The 15661-nt window shown below is 36.8% G+C and overlaps 2 protein-coding genes across 2 annotated transcripts in view; one reads left to right on the plus strand and one right to left on the minus strand.

Moving 5' to 3' along the window:
- The window catches only part of LOC114531637, a 32274-nt gene extending 22307 nt beyond the window's left edge, over positions 1–9967 (plus strand). Inside the window, exons 53-79 of the mRNA XM_028553252.1 lie at positions 68–310; positions 384–740; positions 814–954; positions 1214–1482; positions 1648–1735; positions 1878–1943; positions 2027–2641; positions 2730–2845; positions 3013–3071; positions 3354–3496; positions 3660–3971; positions 4115–4402; positions 4595–4891; positions 4964–5263; positions 5374–5670; positions 5772–6074; positions 6146–6445; positions 6545–6652; positions 6986–7183; positions 7309–7611; positions 7749–8215; positions 8298–8392; positions 8503–8668; positions 8780–8846; positions 9118–9383; positions 9497–9668; positions 9741–9967. Coding sequence (XP_028409053.1) covers positions 68–310; positions 384–740; positions 814–954; positions 1214–1482; positions 1648–1735; positions 1878–1943; positions 2027–2641; positions 2730–2845; positions 3013–3071; positions 3354–3496; positions 3660–3971; positions 4115–4402; positions 4595–4891; positions 4964–5263; positions 5374–5670; positions 5772–6074; positions 6146–6445; positions 6545–6652; positions 6986–7183; positions 7309–7611; positions 7749–8215; positions 8298–8392; positions 8503–8668; positions 8780–8846; positions 9118–9383; positions 9497–9668; positions 9741–9946 — 6242 coding nt within the window. The 3' untranslated portion in view covers positions 9947–9967. The remainder of the gene's footprint in view (positions 1–67; positions 311–383; positions 741–813; positions 955–1213; positions 1483–1647; positions 1736–1877; positions 1944–2026; positions 2642–2729; positions 2846–3012; positions 3072–3353; positions 3497–3659; positions 3972–4114; positions 4403–4594; positions 4892–4963; positions 5264–5373; positions 5671–5771; positions 6075–6145; positions 6446–6544; positions 6653–6985; positions 7184–7308; positions 7612–7748; positions 8216–8297; positions 8393–8502; positions 8669–8779; positions 8847–9117; positions 9384–9496; positions 9669–9740) is intronic.
- Positions 9968–10122: 155 nt separating this feature from the next.
- LOC114531638 (putative ZDHHC-type palmitoyltransferase 5) lies at positions 10123–14028 on the minus strand. Its single transcript, XM_028553253.1, has 14 exons — positions 13525–14028; positions 13364–13420; positions 13216–13288; positions 12825–12895; positions 12456–12566; positions 12038–12354; positions 11885–11954; positions 11735–11798; positions 11501–11560; positions 11236–11413; positions 11084–11127; positions 10933–11007; positions 10677–10753; positions 10123–10457 (listed from the first exon to the last, which is right to left on the minus strand). The coding sequence occupies exons 1-14, from the start codon at positions 13830–13832 to the stop codon at positions 10316–10318; spliced, it is 1647 nt and encodes a 548-aa protein (XP_028409054.1). The 5' UTR covers positions 13833–14028; the 3' UTR covers positions 10123–10315.
- Positions 14029–15661: the final 1633 nt, after the last annotated feature.

The following is a 15661-nucleotide window of genomic DNA, read 5'->3' on the forward strand; positions in this document are numbered from 1 at the left end:
ATCAAATTCTGACTATTTTAAACCATGATACATATAGAACAATCGAAAATCTTTATTTTCCTACCAGGCACTGCTGGAGACTCCTTTTCAAAACATCGTGGTATGAGATTTTCCACAATAGATAATGATACTAGCAGTACTTTATGTACGGCGTTACATCCTGGAGGCTGGTGGTTCGCAGACTGTCTTGATTCAAATCTAAATGGATTGTTTACCAAAGCAAGCAATCGTAATGACACGATTTACTGGAAAACTATTAAAGAAAGTATAATAAGAACTGAGATGAAAATACAACCGCAAAATGAGAAAGGTAACGTTGTGTTTTTGGTTGACGTATCATGTTTTTGCCAATTTGGTAACGACTCTTCATTTTCTTTACATAGCCTCCAATTTACAGTGGTTCACTGGCGCTATTCATCTTTCAAATGCATCTCTTGGTGTCTTATTCACCCCAGAAGAGACTGCGATTAAAGTTCGAACATCTTCAGAAGAGTGGACGACACGTGTCCCAAGTCCAGGTCCTTTCCTTTCGCACGTGGCTATCACATGGGAAGAGAATGGCCATTTACGGTACTATGAAAATGGTAGTCTTTTGAAGGAGACTGCTTCTGTACAACTGTTACCAGCGGATCAGGGGGAACCATCATTTACCGTTTATCGCCAGTATATTTGGTTGAATGAGTTGAAGTTATGGAACTCTGTTCTTAGTGAAGAGATAGCAAGAATCCAGCATAGCACCAGTAAGTCTTAACCAGGATAGAGAATCAATCCTTTGTGAATAAAATGTTTACACTTGGTTTTCATATTCCACAGGAAACTTTACATTTGATGAAGGTGTGCATTTATGGACATTCGCGAATGCATCCGAACCATACAGTTGGAATACAAGCAATTCCTGCTCTCCAACAGAAATGACTGGACCTTGTGGTGATCACACATATTTGACAAGTTTAGGTAAGAAATCCCAAATGCATTCGAGCCAGGTGATTGTAGCCAATCAGCCTTCAGCAGGATTATCGAAATAGAAATCCATTCTGCAGTATTTAATCGATCATATATATATTTTATTCTTTATCACACAAGTCGAAATTTTGTGATGTTTCGTTATACAAATTATAGCTCTGACATAAATTTGAGACCGAAAAGTATATTTCAAGACGAATTAAATTGTTTCAATGGTCTGCTTTTTTGAATTTGTTTTTTCTCAAATTAGGGACGTTTGTTTTTACCGAGGCCTCTCGCCCAGCTGAAAGTAATGACCGAGCGCTTGTGATTAGTCCCAATCTTCCTGGCAGCAATTATCGATGTTTGAAGTTCTGGTTTCACATGATGGGAGAAAAATTCGGTTCATTAAACATCCACGTCAGTAGGGAAAATAATTTTACAAGTACTTGGAATATCCCTGTTTTACACTTGGTTGAAGATCGAGGAAATAGATGGCAGTTTGCGAAAGTTGATCTGGATATTGCTAATGTTTTTAAGGTAGAAAACTTCACTTTTCTGTGATGGCAATCATTGTAGTTCCGTGGTTACTCAAAACATTTAAGCTGGTTTAGATCATTAAGTTAACAGTTAAGTTAACTAAGAAACAGATTAAAGTTTCATAGACCCATCTGGTTAAAATATTTTTTGTATTTCTTTGCGTAGATCATATTTGAGGCAGTTAGAGGCGACGGTTCAAAAGCTGATGTTGCTGTTGATGACGTTATGCTAACAGCGGAAGGTTGCCAGAAAGGTTTGTCATCACTTTGACCTGAAAACATCTCTTATGTAAATATTTTATTTCATTGCTTAAAAATGTACATCTTGAAAATGTTCTCATCGAGAAAATGAAATAATAACAGTTTTTCTGTTTAATCTAATCTTTTTTTATACAGAATGTCATCCACCATGTATAATTGGGGAAAGATGTGATCAATTGTCACTCGCTTGCATTCGCGAAGGTGAAATATTTATTGATTTAGGATTCATTGATTTCATTTCAGTAGCTTATTTTTAAACATTTTTTCATCGTATTTGATGATAGGATATTATGACCATCGTTGGCGACTGGATTCGCTCGACGTCAAAGATGATAAAGACTCGAAACACGGCAACATTTCTGGCGATGTTCAACTTCAAAAGGGTGATATTTTTGGAATGTGCACAGCCCTTCGTGGTAATGGAAAGATTGAATTACGGACATTTAAAAGGATATGTTACAATCCTTGGTGTTTTCCCTTTCAAACATTGTCGTTTTGGCTGAAATACGAAGAAATGAACTTTCAAAATATCATCTCGTTTGGAAAATTGATAAATATCACTCAAAATGGCGAGACGCCTAAAGAGCATCTTTCAGTAGAAGTGAATACGGCGTATCGGAGTTGTTCGACATCCATTCGTGTACCTCCTGAAGTATGGACTCATGTCATCGTATCAGTTAACGCGTTAGAAGGGGAGATATTTGTGTATGTTGATGGTATTATCCTTTCAAATAACTCCCATTTCCTATGCGTCAATCACAGCAATATCCAGACTTATAACGAAGTGTCTTTAATCGCCGGTGGTGGCAGCAATTCTTATTTTTCTTTGGATGATGTTCATCTTCTGTTTGACGTACTGGAACCAACCCAGACTGTCGAATCGTATAAAAACAGAACCGGTAAGGAGTTTGTGAAGAAATAACTTATGAGCAAGTGAAAAATAGAATAATGAATGTTCACTAATACTTTCACTTTATCTTTTTCAAGGGTTGCAACAAAAAATTTTCGTTAAAGCTCAACTGACTGAGGAGACCTGGAGTGAGGATTTGTCGGACGACGAAAGTGAGAAATATCAGAAACTGTCGCAGTTGATTAAAACTAAGGTAGGAAAAATGCAATCTGAATGCAATCAAAGATACGAAAGTCATTCAACGCTGCTTTCACGATTTTCCTCGTGTCTTGGACACCAACGTAAGCGACTGACTGATTGTACACGTGATTCTAACTGTATCAATTAATTAATCGTCAATTCTTAAAATTTCATGTTCAGTTCATGGAAACGTTTCAAGACAGATCAAGAATAAAGGATGTTGTCGTAGAAAGATTCATGTAAGTCAAACAGTATTGATACAAAATCCACTGAGATCTTGGAATTTTTTATAAAGACTGTGTGAAAAGAATGTAAAAATATTAATGCAGAAAAGACAAGTCAAATAATTCAAGTCATTTCACCTCCGAGATCACAGTTGATAAATTTGGTAATTTTATCAAACACAACAGGTTTCCAAAGTATAGAAGTTAAACACCATCTTCCATGTGATATAATGATGTGCTAGAACTAGATTTGATGTTTTTACTTTTGTAATAATGAGGTTTACCATTGATATTCAGGCAAGGCAGTGTTATCGCTGATATAAATGTTATTTATGACGAGGTGAACTATCAAGATATATTGCTAATGGAAGAAGCATTGGAACAAAATAATTCACTCAATGGATTAAAAATCAAGTCTCTTGAGCTAAATTCTTCATCGGGTAATAAACTTCTTGTTGGAATATTGAATAGGTTTTTGGCTGTTTCAATACAAAAATTTCCATAATACATTGAGAATAATGTCAACAATCTATACCAACGATTCTCTGGCAAATTCTGCAATTCCAAGTATTGTTATTAAATTTTTTGTCATTTTCTGTGCAGTGCCAAACGTCAGACCAAAAATTCTTGCTGTTATACTGGATCCTGAAAATGTAACAACCGTGTACTTAAACTGGACGGAAGTAAGTTCTGATAATCTGAATGGCGTCCCACAGGGCTATAAAATCCTCTATCGTGTCACAGAAAACACAACAGAAGCCAAATATACTGCAGAGGTTTCGTATGGCAATTCAACAGAGACTAAGTTGTTAGATTTGGAACCGTTAACGAATTATACTATGCGAGTTCTTGCTTTTACTTTGAGTGGAGATGGTTTTGTCAGTGACAGTGTAACATTCTTGACGTTAGATGGAGGTATTATATTTTTATAATATATTATTCAAAATACTTTTAATCCTCATCTCTGCCAAACACATCACAATTGCGCTGTACTTGTTTTGAAAATACTCTTGTCCTGGGCTGTGTTATTTTTTGCTAAAGACTAACATATTTTGCAGCGCCTCAAGCTCCGAATATGACAGTAAATAATATCAGTTCTACATCTCTATACGTCAACTGGACTATGTTACCGAACTCAACAGTCATCTACAAGCAACTGCTAGGGTACCAAGTTACGTATTGGAAAGAGTCTGAGGAGGATAGAATCTATAATTTAACTCAGTTTGAAAATTATCTCTTATTGGAAAACTTGGAGATGTGGACGACCTATTGCTTTAACGTAACAGCATTCACGTACGGTAACACAGCCCCAACTCAAACACAGTGTGCCAGAACTTTCGAAGATGGTGAGTTACCAGTTATCCTTTTATACTATACCATACCGTACCATATACTGTACCATATCATATGCCATATACCATACTTTATACCATACAATATAATATTATATACCATATCACTTCACTATACCATATGCTATACTATACCTTTCTACAGTCACTTACTACGCCATATTCCATACTGTATCTTCAATTCAGCTCCTCAAGAACCACCAAGAGATTTTACTGTTCTAAATGTCAACATAACAGCAATCGAAATGAGCTGGTTACCACCAAATGAGTCAGCAGTTCCTGGAATAATACGCTACTACAATTTAAGCTACCGTGTTTTAAACGAGAGTGGCTCAGAAATAACGTCACTTACTCTTGAAAGAAGTAAATTGAGATATGCTCTAACTGGTCTTTCTGCTCTTTCTTTGGTCCAAATCAATATTTCCGCTTTCACTGTCTCATCTGGTCCAAAACAGTCCATCATGGCGTTAACTGATGAAGGCGGTAAGACACAGTTTGTTTATATTGTTTGAGACTTCTTCGTTAATGTTTCTTTATGAATTCTACTTTATCTAGTACCTTTGGTTGCTCCGAACCTAACCGCTACAAATATCAGTTCAACTTCGTTCAAATTACAATGGACTGGTATTCCTGAAATATTTCACAATGGAATACTCTTAGGGTTTCATCTCTATCTTTGGAAACAGGAGATCGGCATTGAATTTGCAGAAAATAAGACATTCAAACGTCATGTTCGTCTTGTTCAGTTTAATGGTGTTGCTAAATGGACGGTATACTGCGCAAAGGTTACTGGATTCACTGCAATCGGAGATGGAGCCCAGTCTTCGGTGGAGTGCACACGAACATTTGAAGATGGTATTTTTTTCATTCTTCAAATTAAATGCTTAAATGCCCTACAGTTTTCAAATTTCAAACATTTTCTAATGATTTTACAACCATAACATAGTTTATCATTTATTTTTCAGCCCCCATGGCGACAGCAAGTAACTTCATTGCTACAGATGTAAAAATATCAACAATTGACCTTTCATGGTCTGCACCTCCAACACCCTTGGTCCCTGGAATATTACGAAGATATAATCTAACCTATCGTAATTTGAACTACACTAATGAAGTTTTCACAAAAGAGTCTCTCGGTCCATCAGTGACAACGCACAAAATGGAGAATTTATTTGGCCTGACCTTGTACGAGATTAATATTACGGCGATAACAATACTGCCTGGACCATGGTCAACACTATATGTTTTAACACTTGAGGGAGGTAGGTGATAAAAACAATAATTGTATCTATTATAATTGTGATTTGTTGTTCTGTATAAAGAGACGATAGTTGGTGAACTAACAAAAATTTATGGCTTATAGTTCCGTCGATTGCTCCACCCAATGCAACTTGGACAAACACTAGTTCAACGTCTATTCGAGTGAGCTGGTCAGCATTTCCGAAGCATCTTATAAATGGCATTCTTCTTGGATACCGGGCCTTCATTTGGAAAGAATCTGATGGTCCAGCATCAAATTTTACTGTTGATGTCCTATCTGAAGCTGTTTCTGCAAGCAGTGGTAATTTGCAGAAATATACCACATATTGTGGCGAAGTCGAAGCTTTTACGAAAGAAGGCGAGGGGCCAAAAACTCCTGTCGGGTGTATAAGAACGTCAGAAGATGGTAATGTGATTTTTTTAAAAGAAAATGCAACCTTGTAAATTTAGTTTGACATAAATTTACTGTTTCTTTAGCGGTGGAGACGGCGCCAGGTCCTTTGAACGTATCAAACATAACGTGGAATGAATGTCATTTGTCTTGGGAGCACGTTAATTTATCTTTCGTTCCTGGAATTTTGAGATCGTATCGCGTTACATACAGAATAATCGACCCCAGATTTGATCAGAGCAACACGACGTTCTTTGTTGACAGTCAGTATAATTCCACTGTTGTAACAGGATTGATAGGATTCGTTGATTATGAAATAATGGTAAATGGATTCACTGTGAAAGATGCTCCAATCAGTATTTCATATTTCAAGACTAAAGAAGGAGGTAAATATGTCAACACATGTAAAATGACAGTTTTTAGTTTATCTGCAGCAACCGTAAAATGCAATCTTATTAATATTTGCCTTATTTCTTGTTTTATAGTACCAACATCTCCTCCAACGCAATTTCTTAGTACTGCTATAACTGAAACGACTATTCAAATAGCTTGGCAGAAAATTCCTCTACCAGCCCGGCATGGGATCATCACAGGTATATACTAGATTACAAAGGCAAAAATGATAGCTGGGGCCGGTTGTATCAAGCCCGTTTAGCTTAAACGGTGGTTCAGTTCAAAGTAGAAAGCAAGTCTATCGTTTTATGTAACAAGCAAACTAAATGTTTTTAACCTTAATACAAAGATACTGGTTGAAACTACATGTTCAGTACATAATATTCAAGTTGACTCACCCAAGAGAGATGTAGGAGTGTTATTTAATTTTGACTTATCCACCGTTTAAGCTAAACGGGCTTGATACAACCGGCCCCAGGAAATAGATGATTTCGTTTTAGTGTATGTATTGATTATGTTACCCACTTTGCTAGGTTACAAAGTGACTTACAAGAAATCAGCATCAAGATCTAAGCGAGAAGACGAGAAGACACTAACATTTGATGCTGATACTTACAAAGCATTCCTATTTAAATTAAACGCTTACACTAATTACACGATCACTGTGAGAGGACGAACTTCGATAGGATACGGCGTTCCAACAGAAATTATAGTACGAACGTTGCAAGGAAGTGAGTTGTACTTTCTATGAATGCAATACCTGCATCCTTACTGCCATTGTTAGTGTGTATATGTCTCTAGTCTAAGATGTCTTTCTTATATACTTTCTATTCAACAAAATTATGTCTGTTTATAGCTCCTGTCATAGCCCCTAAAGGATTTTACGGTGTAAATTTCACTGGACCCACAAGCATCTTCGTTTCTTGGGGCTCATTGAGTACTGCGGAATTACAGGGACTATTGGTTAGCTATGAAGTAAAATATCAAGCTTTCTCAGTCGCAGACGAAGAACTGCTGGAGCCACAACCTGTGAAAGTGATCATAGTACATGATGTTAGCATTAAGATTACTGGATTATCAACCTACACCACGTACAAAGTCTCAATCCGTGCGATATCTGGAGGGGGTAAGGGCGTGCCCTCTACCGTTCTTTATGTCGGTAAGTATTGGACTGAGAGGGTACTAACTAAATGAGTACCAAGAAAGATGTTGAATGAGTTCATGAAAGGATCCTTCTCTAATAATCTTGATTCAAATATTGCTGTTCTTTGATGTGGAATTTTCACTTTTCTTCAGCCACATGTCGCTGCCACAAAACCTTCACAACAAACTTCTGGAAGTTGCAACCGTATGTAAACATCTCAGGTCACAACAAAGATCGGGGATTCTTTCCTCATCTTCTCGATATGGTTACTTTATCTTGTTGTCAAAACTGTCTGGAACATGGCACTACAGATATCAACTATTTCGTTGATGGCAAGGGCAGGCCATCCGAAAAAGAAACAGATATTGATGTAAAAAGAAATGTCACTTTAGCAACAGACTACAGTTTCCCAGTTTATGGGTTCTTTGGACAAGAAATCTATGCTAAATATTATGGATATTCAGCCATTGTGGAGGTCGTAGGCAGTGTGTTTTTTGCTCTGAAACCAGACAGTTCAGTTCAAGGAAATGCTCTGATGGCGTCTATTCTGTCCATAACGCCTTTCTTGGCAATCACAGTGATCTTTGCTTATATAGCAGGAATATTTATGTGGTTTTTGGTAGGTATAAACCACCTCTCGGTAACTGTAGGACACGATTTTATCTGATACTTCAAATCAGACTTTGTACTTTCTTTCAAAGGAACGTAGATCTAATGAAGATGAGTTTTCACCTTCGTTTTTCCGTGGCGCAGGAAGTGGTTTCTGGTGGGCCTACATTTCAATGACTACAGTCGGGTATAGTTATTTAACTTATTATGTAATATGCATGTATTCTATTTATGTCATCTTTTTTTATTTTCCCAGATAGTTACTGTGAGCTAATAAACTGTTTAAAATGTGTTCAGATATGGCGATAAAACAGCAAGAACATTGGGAGGTCGTATTTTTGCCATCATTTGGGTGTTCATGGGCCTAGTTATTAGTTCCTTATTAATCGGAAGCATAGCTTCTGCATTCACTGCGTCAACCTCCCCTCCACCCGAGGGTCCGAAAATGCTCTATGGAGCGAAGGTAAGTGTGGATATTTTCCTGCGCTTAAAAGGATAAAGTGTTGACTGATGGTCGCACAAACTAGGTCTATTTTCTTTTACGATTCTCAAAACTTTCTATCAATATCACTAGATCGCAGCGTTGCAAGATTCACCTGATCACAGACTTGGGGTTCGAAGAAGTGCCGAAGTAAACATACGTACGTAACCTCCCAGTAAAATGAAACATCTGTACTTTAAATATAGGTAAAGAGCAGTGGAAATTACGGCGAAGAGCGGTCGTAATCGGCCTTTGCTGAACATAGATATGAGACAAGTGATAAAATAATCCATTTCATTTTATTGCTATTGTCGAATCCTGCTCTTACTTGATTATTACACGTTAAGACGAGGAGAAATGTCAAAAATGAATCGTGTGAATGAGGTTTGAAGAAACATCCTCAAATTTTCTTATCCAATTTCTGTTACTAGTGAAGAAATATCGAACCTTGGATGAATTACGTAAAGCAGTTTTCTCGAAACAAGTCGATGGATTGCTTGTTGATAGTTACGTAGCTGACTCAAGACGAGAACTCTTTAGTGATCTATCATTGAAACAAGTTATTGATATGAAGGCCAGTTATGGCGTGGTCATGGGTGCGGATGCAAGCAAATTACGGAAATGTATAAAAAAGTATTGGGTTGAAAATGCCGCAATGAGATCACAGTATATTAAAGACCACACGAATCCAATTGTGGTAATGTTTTTAGATTTTTTTGACATTTTTGAAAATAAATGAAAATATCGAAAACATTTGATTGGGTTTGATCATGAGATTTTCTTTTGATTTCGTTTACTTTTTGATTCCAGGTAACTGAGGTTAGTGCTGCTGATGCAATGGAAAACACTTTTACTCCTGAAGGAGAAATGTACAAATTAACTCTGACGATTTGTACAATCCTTCTTTGTGTTGGAACTGTTTGTGGTTTTATTTACGAAACAATACGACGAAAGAGGAAATGTACAAAAGTGAAACCTGAAAGTAAGATAAATCATTGCACTTTTCCTCAACCATTTGTTTTATCTTCTGAATCTTTTCAATTTTTATGTTTAGATGTTTCTGTGGATATGCAAAACTATTGCCAACAAGAATTGTCTAAATTTCAAGAGAAACTGCACAAGATCATTGAAGATATAAAAACCAAGCACTTCAAACAAATAATTAAATTAAGCAAATTGAAACGGAAGACTTATCAACGCGCACAAGAATATAGCGTAGAAAACACGGGTGATTCTGGAAGTCTTTCTACAGCCAGTTAAGTTCATGACAGTATGTATGTTATTTTTATTAATACAAATATTTCTTCTAATTTATTACACAGAAGGTTTCATTGTATGATTGTACTCCGTATTTCTTGTAGTAGTAAAACTTTACAAAAATATTGTAAATAGATAATAATATATAGATGTTTATAGCTATAAATATATTAATACACGTTCAACTGAACACAAAATGTTTTGCTGTTTTTCGCTGGCATGGCTTGTGATTGACTTTTCCAGGAACACATGATCTTATATGGCGAATGGATAAAACGATGGCAAATTTGGCAAAAGAGGAATGTTAACGGTGGACAGTGGATGGACGGTAGTATTGGAAGCAATGCAATTTCTAAGTCGTGTTTCTCAGGCTTAGACCTGCTGAAGTTTGCGAAGTGTCACGTCCTCCTTGTTTTGAGGTAAGTAATAGTAATTTATAAACTGTTTAAGATTTCTCAACCTCTGTTTGACAGTCAACTCTCCTATCGTACCCGTGGCGTGAATACAATCAATTCTAAAAGAAAAATAGACCCTTACAGTTAGGGTACACATACATACATGCTCGTATACAGATACAACCTGCATGGCTGTTCAAACAAAAATGGGTGGAAAAGGCAACATTTTTACCCTCTCTCGACCAGTGGGGGATCAGAGAATACCATTTGCCCGCTTTTAATTTTTTTTTAAATCTTTTCTTCCATAGAACTGCCGCATATAACAATATATAACCCACCTTGTTCGAAGTTCGTCATTTGGTAGAAAACAGGTGGTGCCACCTTCAGAAATAACTTTGATTTGGAACAGAAGTAACTAAAAGTATATGAAATGAAATATTGGTTTACTACCGACCACAGAGATCCTGATGCTCAGGTATATGTAAAACAAGAAAGGAACTCTGGAACACCCTCCCTAAGCAGGGGTGGTTTAGCCGTCAGGATAGGAATCTGAGCCCTCCAATTCCTCGCAAAATTGTCCACTGGTAATCATACCGTAAAAGTCCACCATAAGCCTAACATATTGACAGCTAAATATACAGATATCAATGGTTCTGTTCCCAGCACTTCCTAAAGAAAAAGTAGAGTATAATGGCCTTTTTCGCTCTCTTTAAAACAACAATTGATTTTTTGTTTTTGAACATACCAAGTAAGACATTTCTGCGTTACTTTGACTATACGACCAAAAATCTAAACAAAAATTTCACCAATTAATTTATAAGAACCTTCGGAAAAGAGGCTCATCTTGGAGAGACTTGTGAAGAAACACGATCAAGAAAAACTTGGAGAAGAACGTACACATGAGAGAACCTCTGACATACGAGAACTGAGCAATAAACACTGAGAAAATCATCGCTAAAAATGCACCATGATTTTTAATTGCAATGCATGTCATTAGAAACAAGCAATGGTGGTCTAAGCCTTTGTAGCAACAGTCACATAGTCGGCAATGCTTTGTTCTTCTTGGATAAGCTGTCTAGACGAAAGAGACAAAAATAGAAGAAGCAATGGTGTCAGGGATCCGGCTGCACTAAAATAACTTAATTTCAAGCAGAAAAAATACCTTGCATCGCGAACAGTATTCACATTTTCGTAATCTTGCGCTGACTACATCTATTATACCCTGGGTGAAAAGTCAAGATTCTAACAACCACTTTTATTGAATGCGTTTTATTAAAATGATCTTAGGATTAAGAAGGTAGGGAGGGGCACATTCTCTAGAGACTAGGAACCTCCAGGGGATAATCTTATAACAGGAATTCCGAGCATGAAATAGTGAGTCAAGGACAAACATTACCATGGGATTACCATCAGCATCAAATTTTGTATCATCGCTAACACCTGGGTCTGCATAGACACTCCTGTCAGAATATTTATAGACATTCATTTGTTATAGTTTTGGCTGTTCTTATGATATTAAATCAGACAGGGTCTAATTTGAACTCACCTCAATGATAATGTGAATAAAAGAACCATCAACAAGGAGAATATTGTGTAACCAAAGTCAGGCCAAATCTCTACAGACTAGTTAAGAATACTTAACAGATAGAGCAAGAAATCAAAGAGAGTTATTTATGATCTATGCGTGGATATAGGATACTTGGGAGAAGAAGAGTGAAATAAATTAGTAAACTAAGAATGACAGAACCAAAAAACCATCCTAATAAACCAGTATTTGGTGCTCTTGATATGTGCCAAAGACGATGAGGTCTCATGGCGTAGAAATACGCGAAGAAAAATATGAAAAGATTAAGAAAAATTGCCACAAGTCGAGAGTTGAAATACCAAATATTCAATGCGATAAGTAGAGTGCTTATTGAAGGTGTAATTAAAGGAAAAATCCATGAGATTTTTGGGACTTCAAGACGGCCACTTAACATTCGTATTCTTTGCCATCTTCTTAAAGCTTTGACCAGTCTGAAAATACAAAGAGTATTTAGTAATAATTTTTAGTAGTTTTTTATCTGGGAGACTAAAAACAACTGCATTCAAAGACAACAGTTTCTTCATAAACTCACTGTAAACTTTTTGTTCCTGAGGTGGCATAATCAATTGGTGTTTTTCCACCTTGATCTTTATCATTTAACAAGCTGTCTTCACTGGCACATTCCAATATCCAGCAAACATCTCTTTGAAAGTACAGTAAAATAAATGGTAGCCAGATTGAGCCATTCATAAGTGACCAGTAGGGGTCAACTTGGTAGGGTAAGACTACCAGGCTGGTGGTAGGTTACAGTGTAGCATGGTATAGCTGGATATATGAGGCTGTTAGGTGTTATATGATATCATAGGAGGAATTGGGTGTTACTAGATAGTTCTATAATGTTACATTTAATATAGTATCATGTGGTAATTGTATTGCATAATGGTACTGTGCAGATATTTACCTGTTGCCTTGCAAAACAGCATCATGCATGGCTGTTCTTTGTTTGTTGTCTTTCACGTGTAGATCAATATCCTTAAAGAAAAAATAGGTAGAAAATACTAACATTAAGCCAGCTCAAGCATGTATTTCCAATTCACAGTCAGGGCTGCTAATTATACCAATGTAGCATCTAGATCTTATTCTTTGAATTCAGCCATTCAGGTACAGACTTTGTCACTCTAAATGCTCTTAGAGTGATACTTTAGGAAAATATGCCTAAAATGACCTTGTACCACAGGATATAGTGTATCTGTCAAGACATATGTAATGAACACTAAGCAGTGCTAATATGATTGCATGGTTTAATGATGCGAAGTGATCTAATTAATTAGTCTAACATAATCACATTTCACCTTTTGTTTTATCAGATATTTGATCAGTTCAATGTGGCCATGCTCCACTGCAAGATGTAAGACAGTTCTTCCTCTAAGTAGAGCCAAAACAGAAATATTATCAACCATGGTGACTTTTCAGAACAAAGAATGACTCATTACACTTTACTTTTTATCCCTTTGCCATTGGTTCACACCAAGAAACTCTAAATACTGAAATGTTAGCCTGAAATACAATTTTAAGAAAGGTGTAACGATCATAGAATTAATGTAAACAACATGAAAGTATAATATAACGATCGTAAAATTAATGTAAACAAACGTTCTTACAGGCAGCCACTTCTGGCAGCGTGATGAACACACGACCGCCCGCCTTTATCGAGATCGTACAAGTTTGCACCAAACAGTAAAAGTTGAAAAACACCTCCCCAGTTACCAGCCTGACAAGCATAGTGCAATGCAGTCTCTTCAAAGTTGTTTTTAACTGTCACATCTGCACCTTTCAATAGTAAAGACCGTACATCATTTGCACTTCCTAACGCTGCCCGATGCAATTCAGAGATACCATGCCATGTTGAGCCCCTCTCGCGATCATTTGCGCCTGGTCTAGGCTCGTTTATCACGAAATCGCCCGTCATTTTAGTGTATTTTTACAAAAAAAATGATATTTTTAATAGTTTGTTTACTACTTCTTCTGACCTAAAACAATTTCCGCCGCTAATTTCACCCAAAGAAATCCCAAATATCCCCTATGTTCCCCCAGAAACTGATCTCAATAAGCATTCAGATAAATGGTCCATAATAAATACAGGTCAGTGGTCTATTGCATTGTGGGCATGGAATGACGCGCGAAAAATTAGCCAATCGCAAGCAGCAGTTTCGGTCATGTGATAGTTTTTGACAGATTGAGTGATTGACAGTCAGTTGGAAAGACTACGTGGACGATGCGGTGGCAGGGAAATTCGCTCTTCGTTGCAAGAAAAGAAAACCAGGTGTGTATATCTCTGAATACTCTGCATAAAAAGAACGAAGATATTATTCAAACAATGTTTTAAATATTTAAATAGTTATTAAACACTTTCTTTTTTTAGGCTGAAACCCGTCGACGAAAGCTGGATTCAATGGTCGTGAATTGTACCGTATGTATTATTGTCTCTTATCGGCTAGTCATTGAGCTAAAACGTTTATCAATTATCAGCAAAGCTAGAATGGTTCTGCCTTCAGTATTCGTAACAATAAGTGTCAATTTTTAAGTCAATAAGTGTCAATTATTAAATGCTGAAAATTAAGTCTAATTTTTCGGCGTATTTAAGCGCATTCCGCTTGCACGTGTATTCACACTAGGCGCCGCCGTTTAGAGCATATTGTTAGAGCAAAGCTAGAATAGCTTCAGCATAGTATTCGTAACGATTTCTACTAATTTGCAGAAAAATTAGGTCCGCTTTTCAGTGTTTCTAGCGAGTTTTCATGCATGTGTGTGTTTGCGACGCCGGTGTTCTTTTCAACTATTGTAGTCGCCGCCGTTTAACTTTTAGATCATATTGTTTAGTTCTTCAAGCTTTCTTATATTGTAAGCAAAGATAAAGTAGTTCTACCTGAGTATTCGTATCAATTTGCAGAAGAATTAGGTCAAATTTTCAGCGTTTCTAGCGAGTTTTCATGCATGTGCGTGCTTGCGACGCCGGTGTTCTTTTCAACTGTTGTACTCGGCCCAGTTAACTTTTAGAGCATATTTAGTTTTTGAAGCTTTTTTATATTGTAAGCAAAGATAAAGTAGTTCTTCCTGAGTATTCGTATCAATTTGCAGAAGAATTAGGTCAAATTTTCAGCGTTCAAGCGAGTTTTCATGCATGTGCGTGCTTGCGACGCCGGTGTTCTTTTCAACTGTTGTAGTCGCCGCTGTTTAACTTTTAGAGCATATTGTTTAGTTTTTGAAGCATTTTTATATTGTAAGCAAAGATAAAGTAGTTCTGCCTGAGTATTCGTATCACTTTGTAGAAGAATTAGGTCAAATTTTCAGCGTTTCTAGCGAGTTTCCATGCATGTGCGTGTTTGCGACGCCGGTGTTCTTTCCAACTGTTGTAGTCGCCGCCGTTTAACTTTTAGAGCATATTGTTTAGTTTTTGAAGCTTTTTTATATTGTAAGCAAAGATAAAGTAGTTCTGCCGGAGTATTCGTATCACTTTGTAGAAGAATTAGGTCAAATTTTCAGCGTTTCTAGCGAGTTTCCATGCATGTGCGTGTTTGCGACGCCGGTGTTCTTTCCAACTGTTGTAGTCGCCGCCGTTTAACTTTTAGAGAATATTGTTTCGTTTTTGAAGCTTTTTTATATTGTAAGCAAAGATAAAGTAGTTCTTCCTGAGTATTCGTATCACTTTGTAGAAGAATTAGGTCAAATTTTCAGCGTTTCCAGCGAGTTTTCATCGTGCATGCATGTGCGTGCTTGCGACGCCGGTGTTCTTTTCAA

Source organism: Dendronephthya gigantea, unplaced genomic scaffold (assembly GCF_004324835.1).
Source record: "Dendronephthya gigantea isolate DGI-Jeju-01 unplaced genomic scaffold, DenGig_1.0 000073F, whole genome shotgun sequence".
Lineage (NCBI taxonomy): Eukaryota > Metazoa > Cnidaria > Anthozoa > Malacalcyonacea > Nephtheidae > Dendronephthya > Dendronephthya gigantea.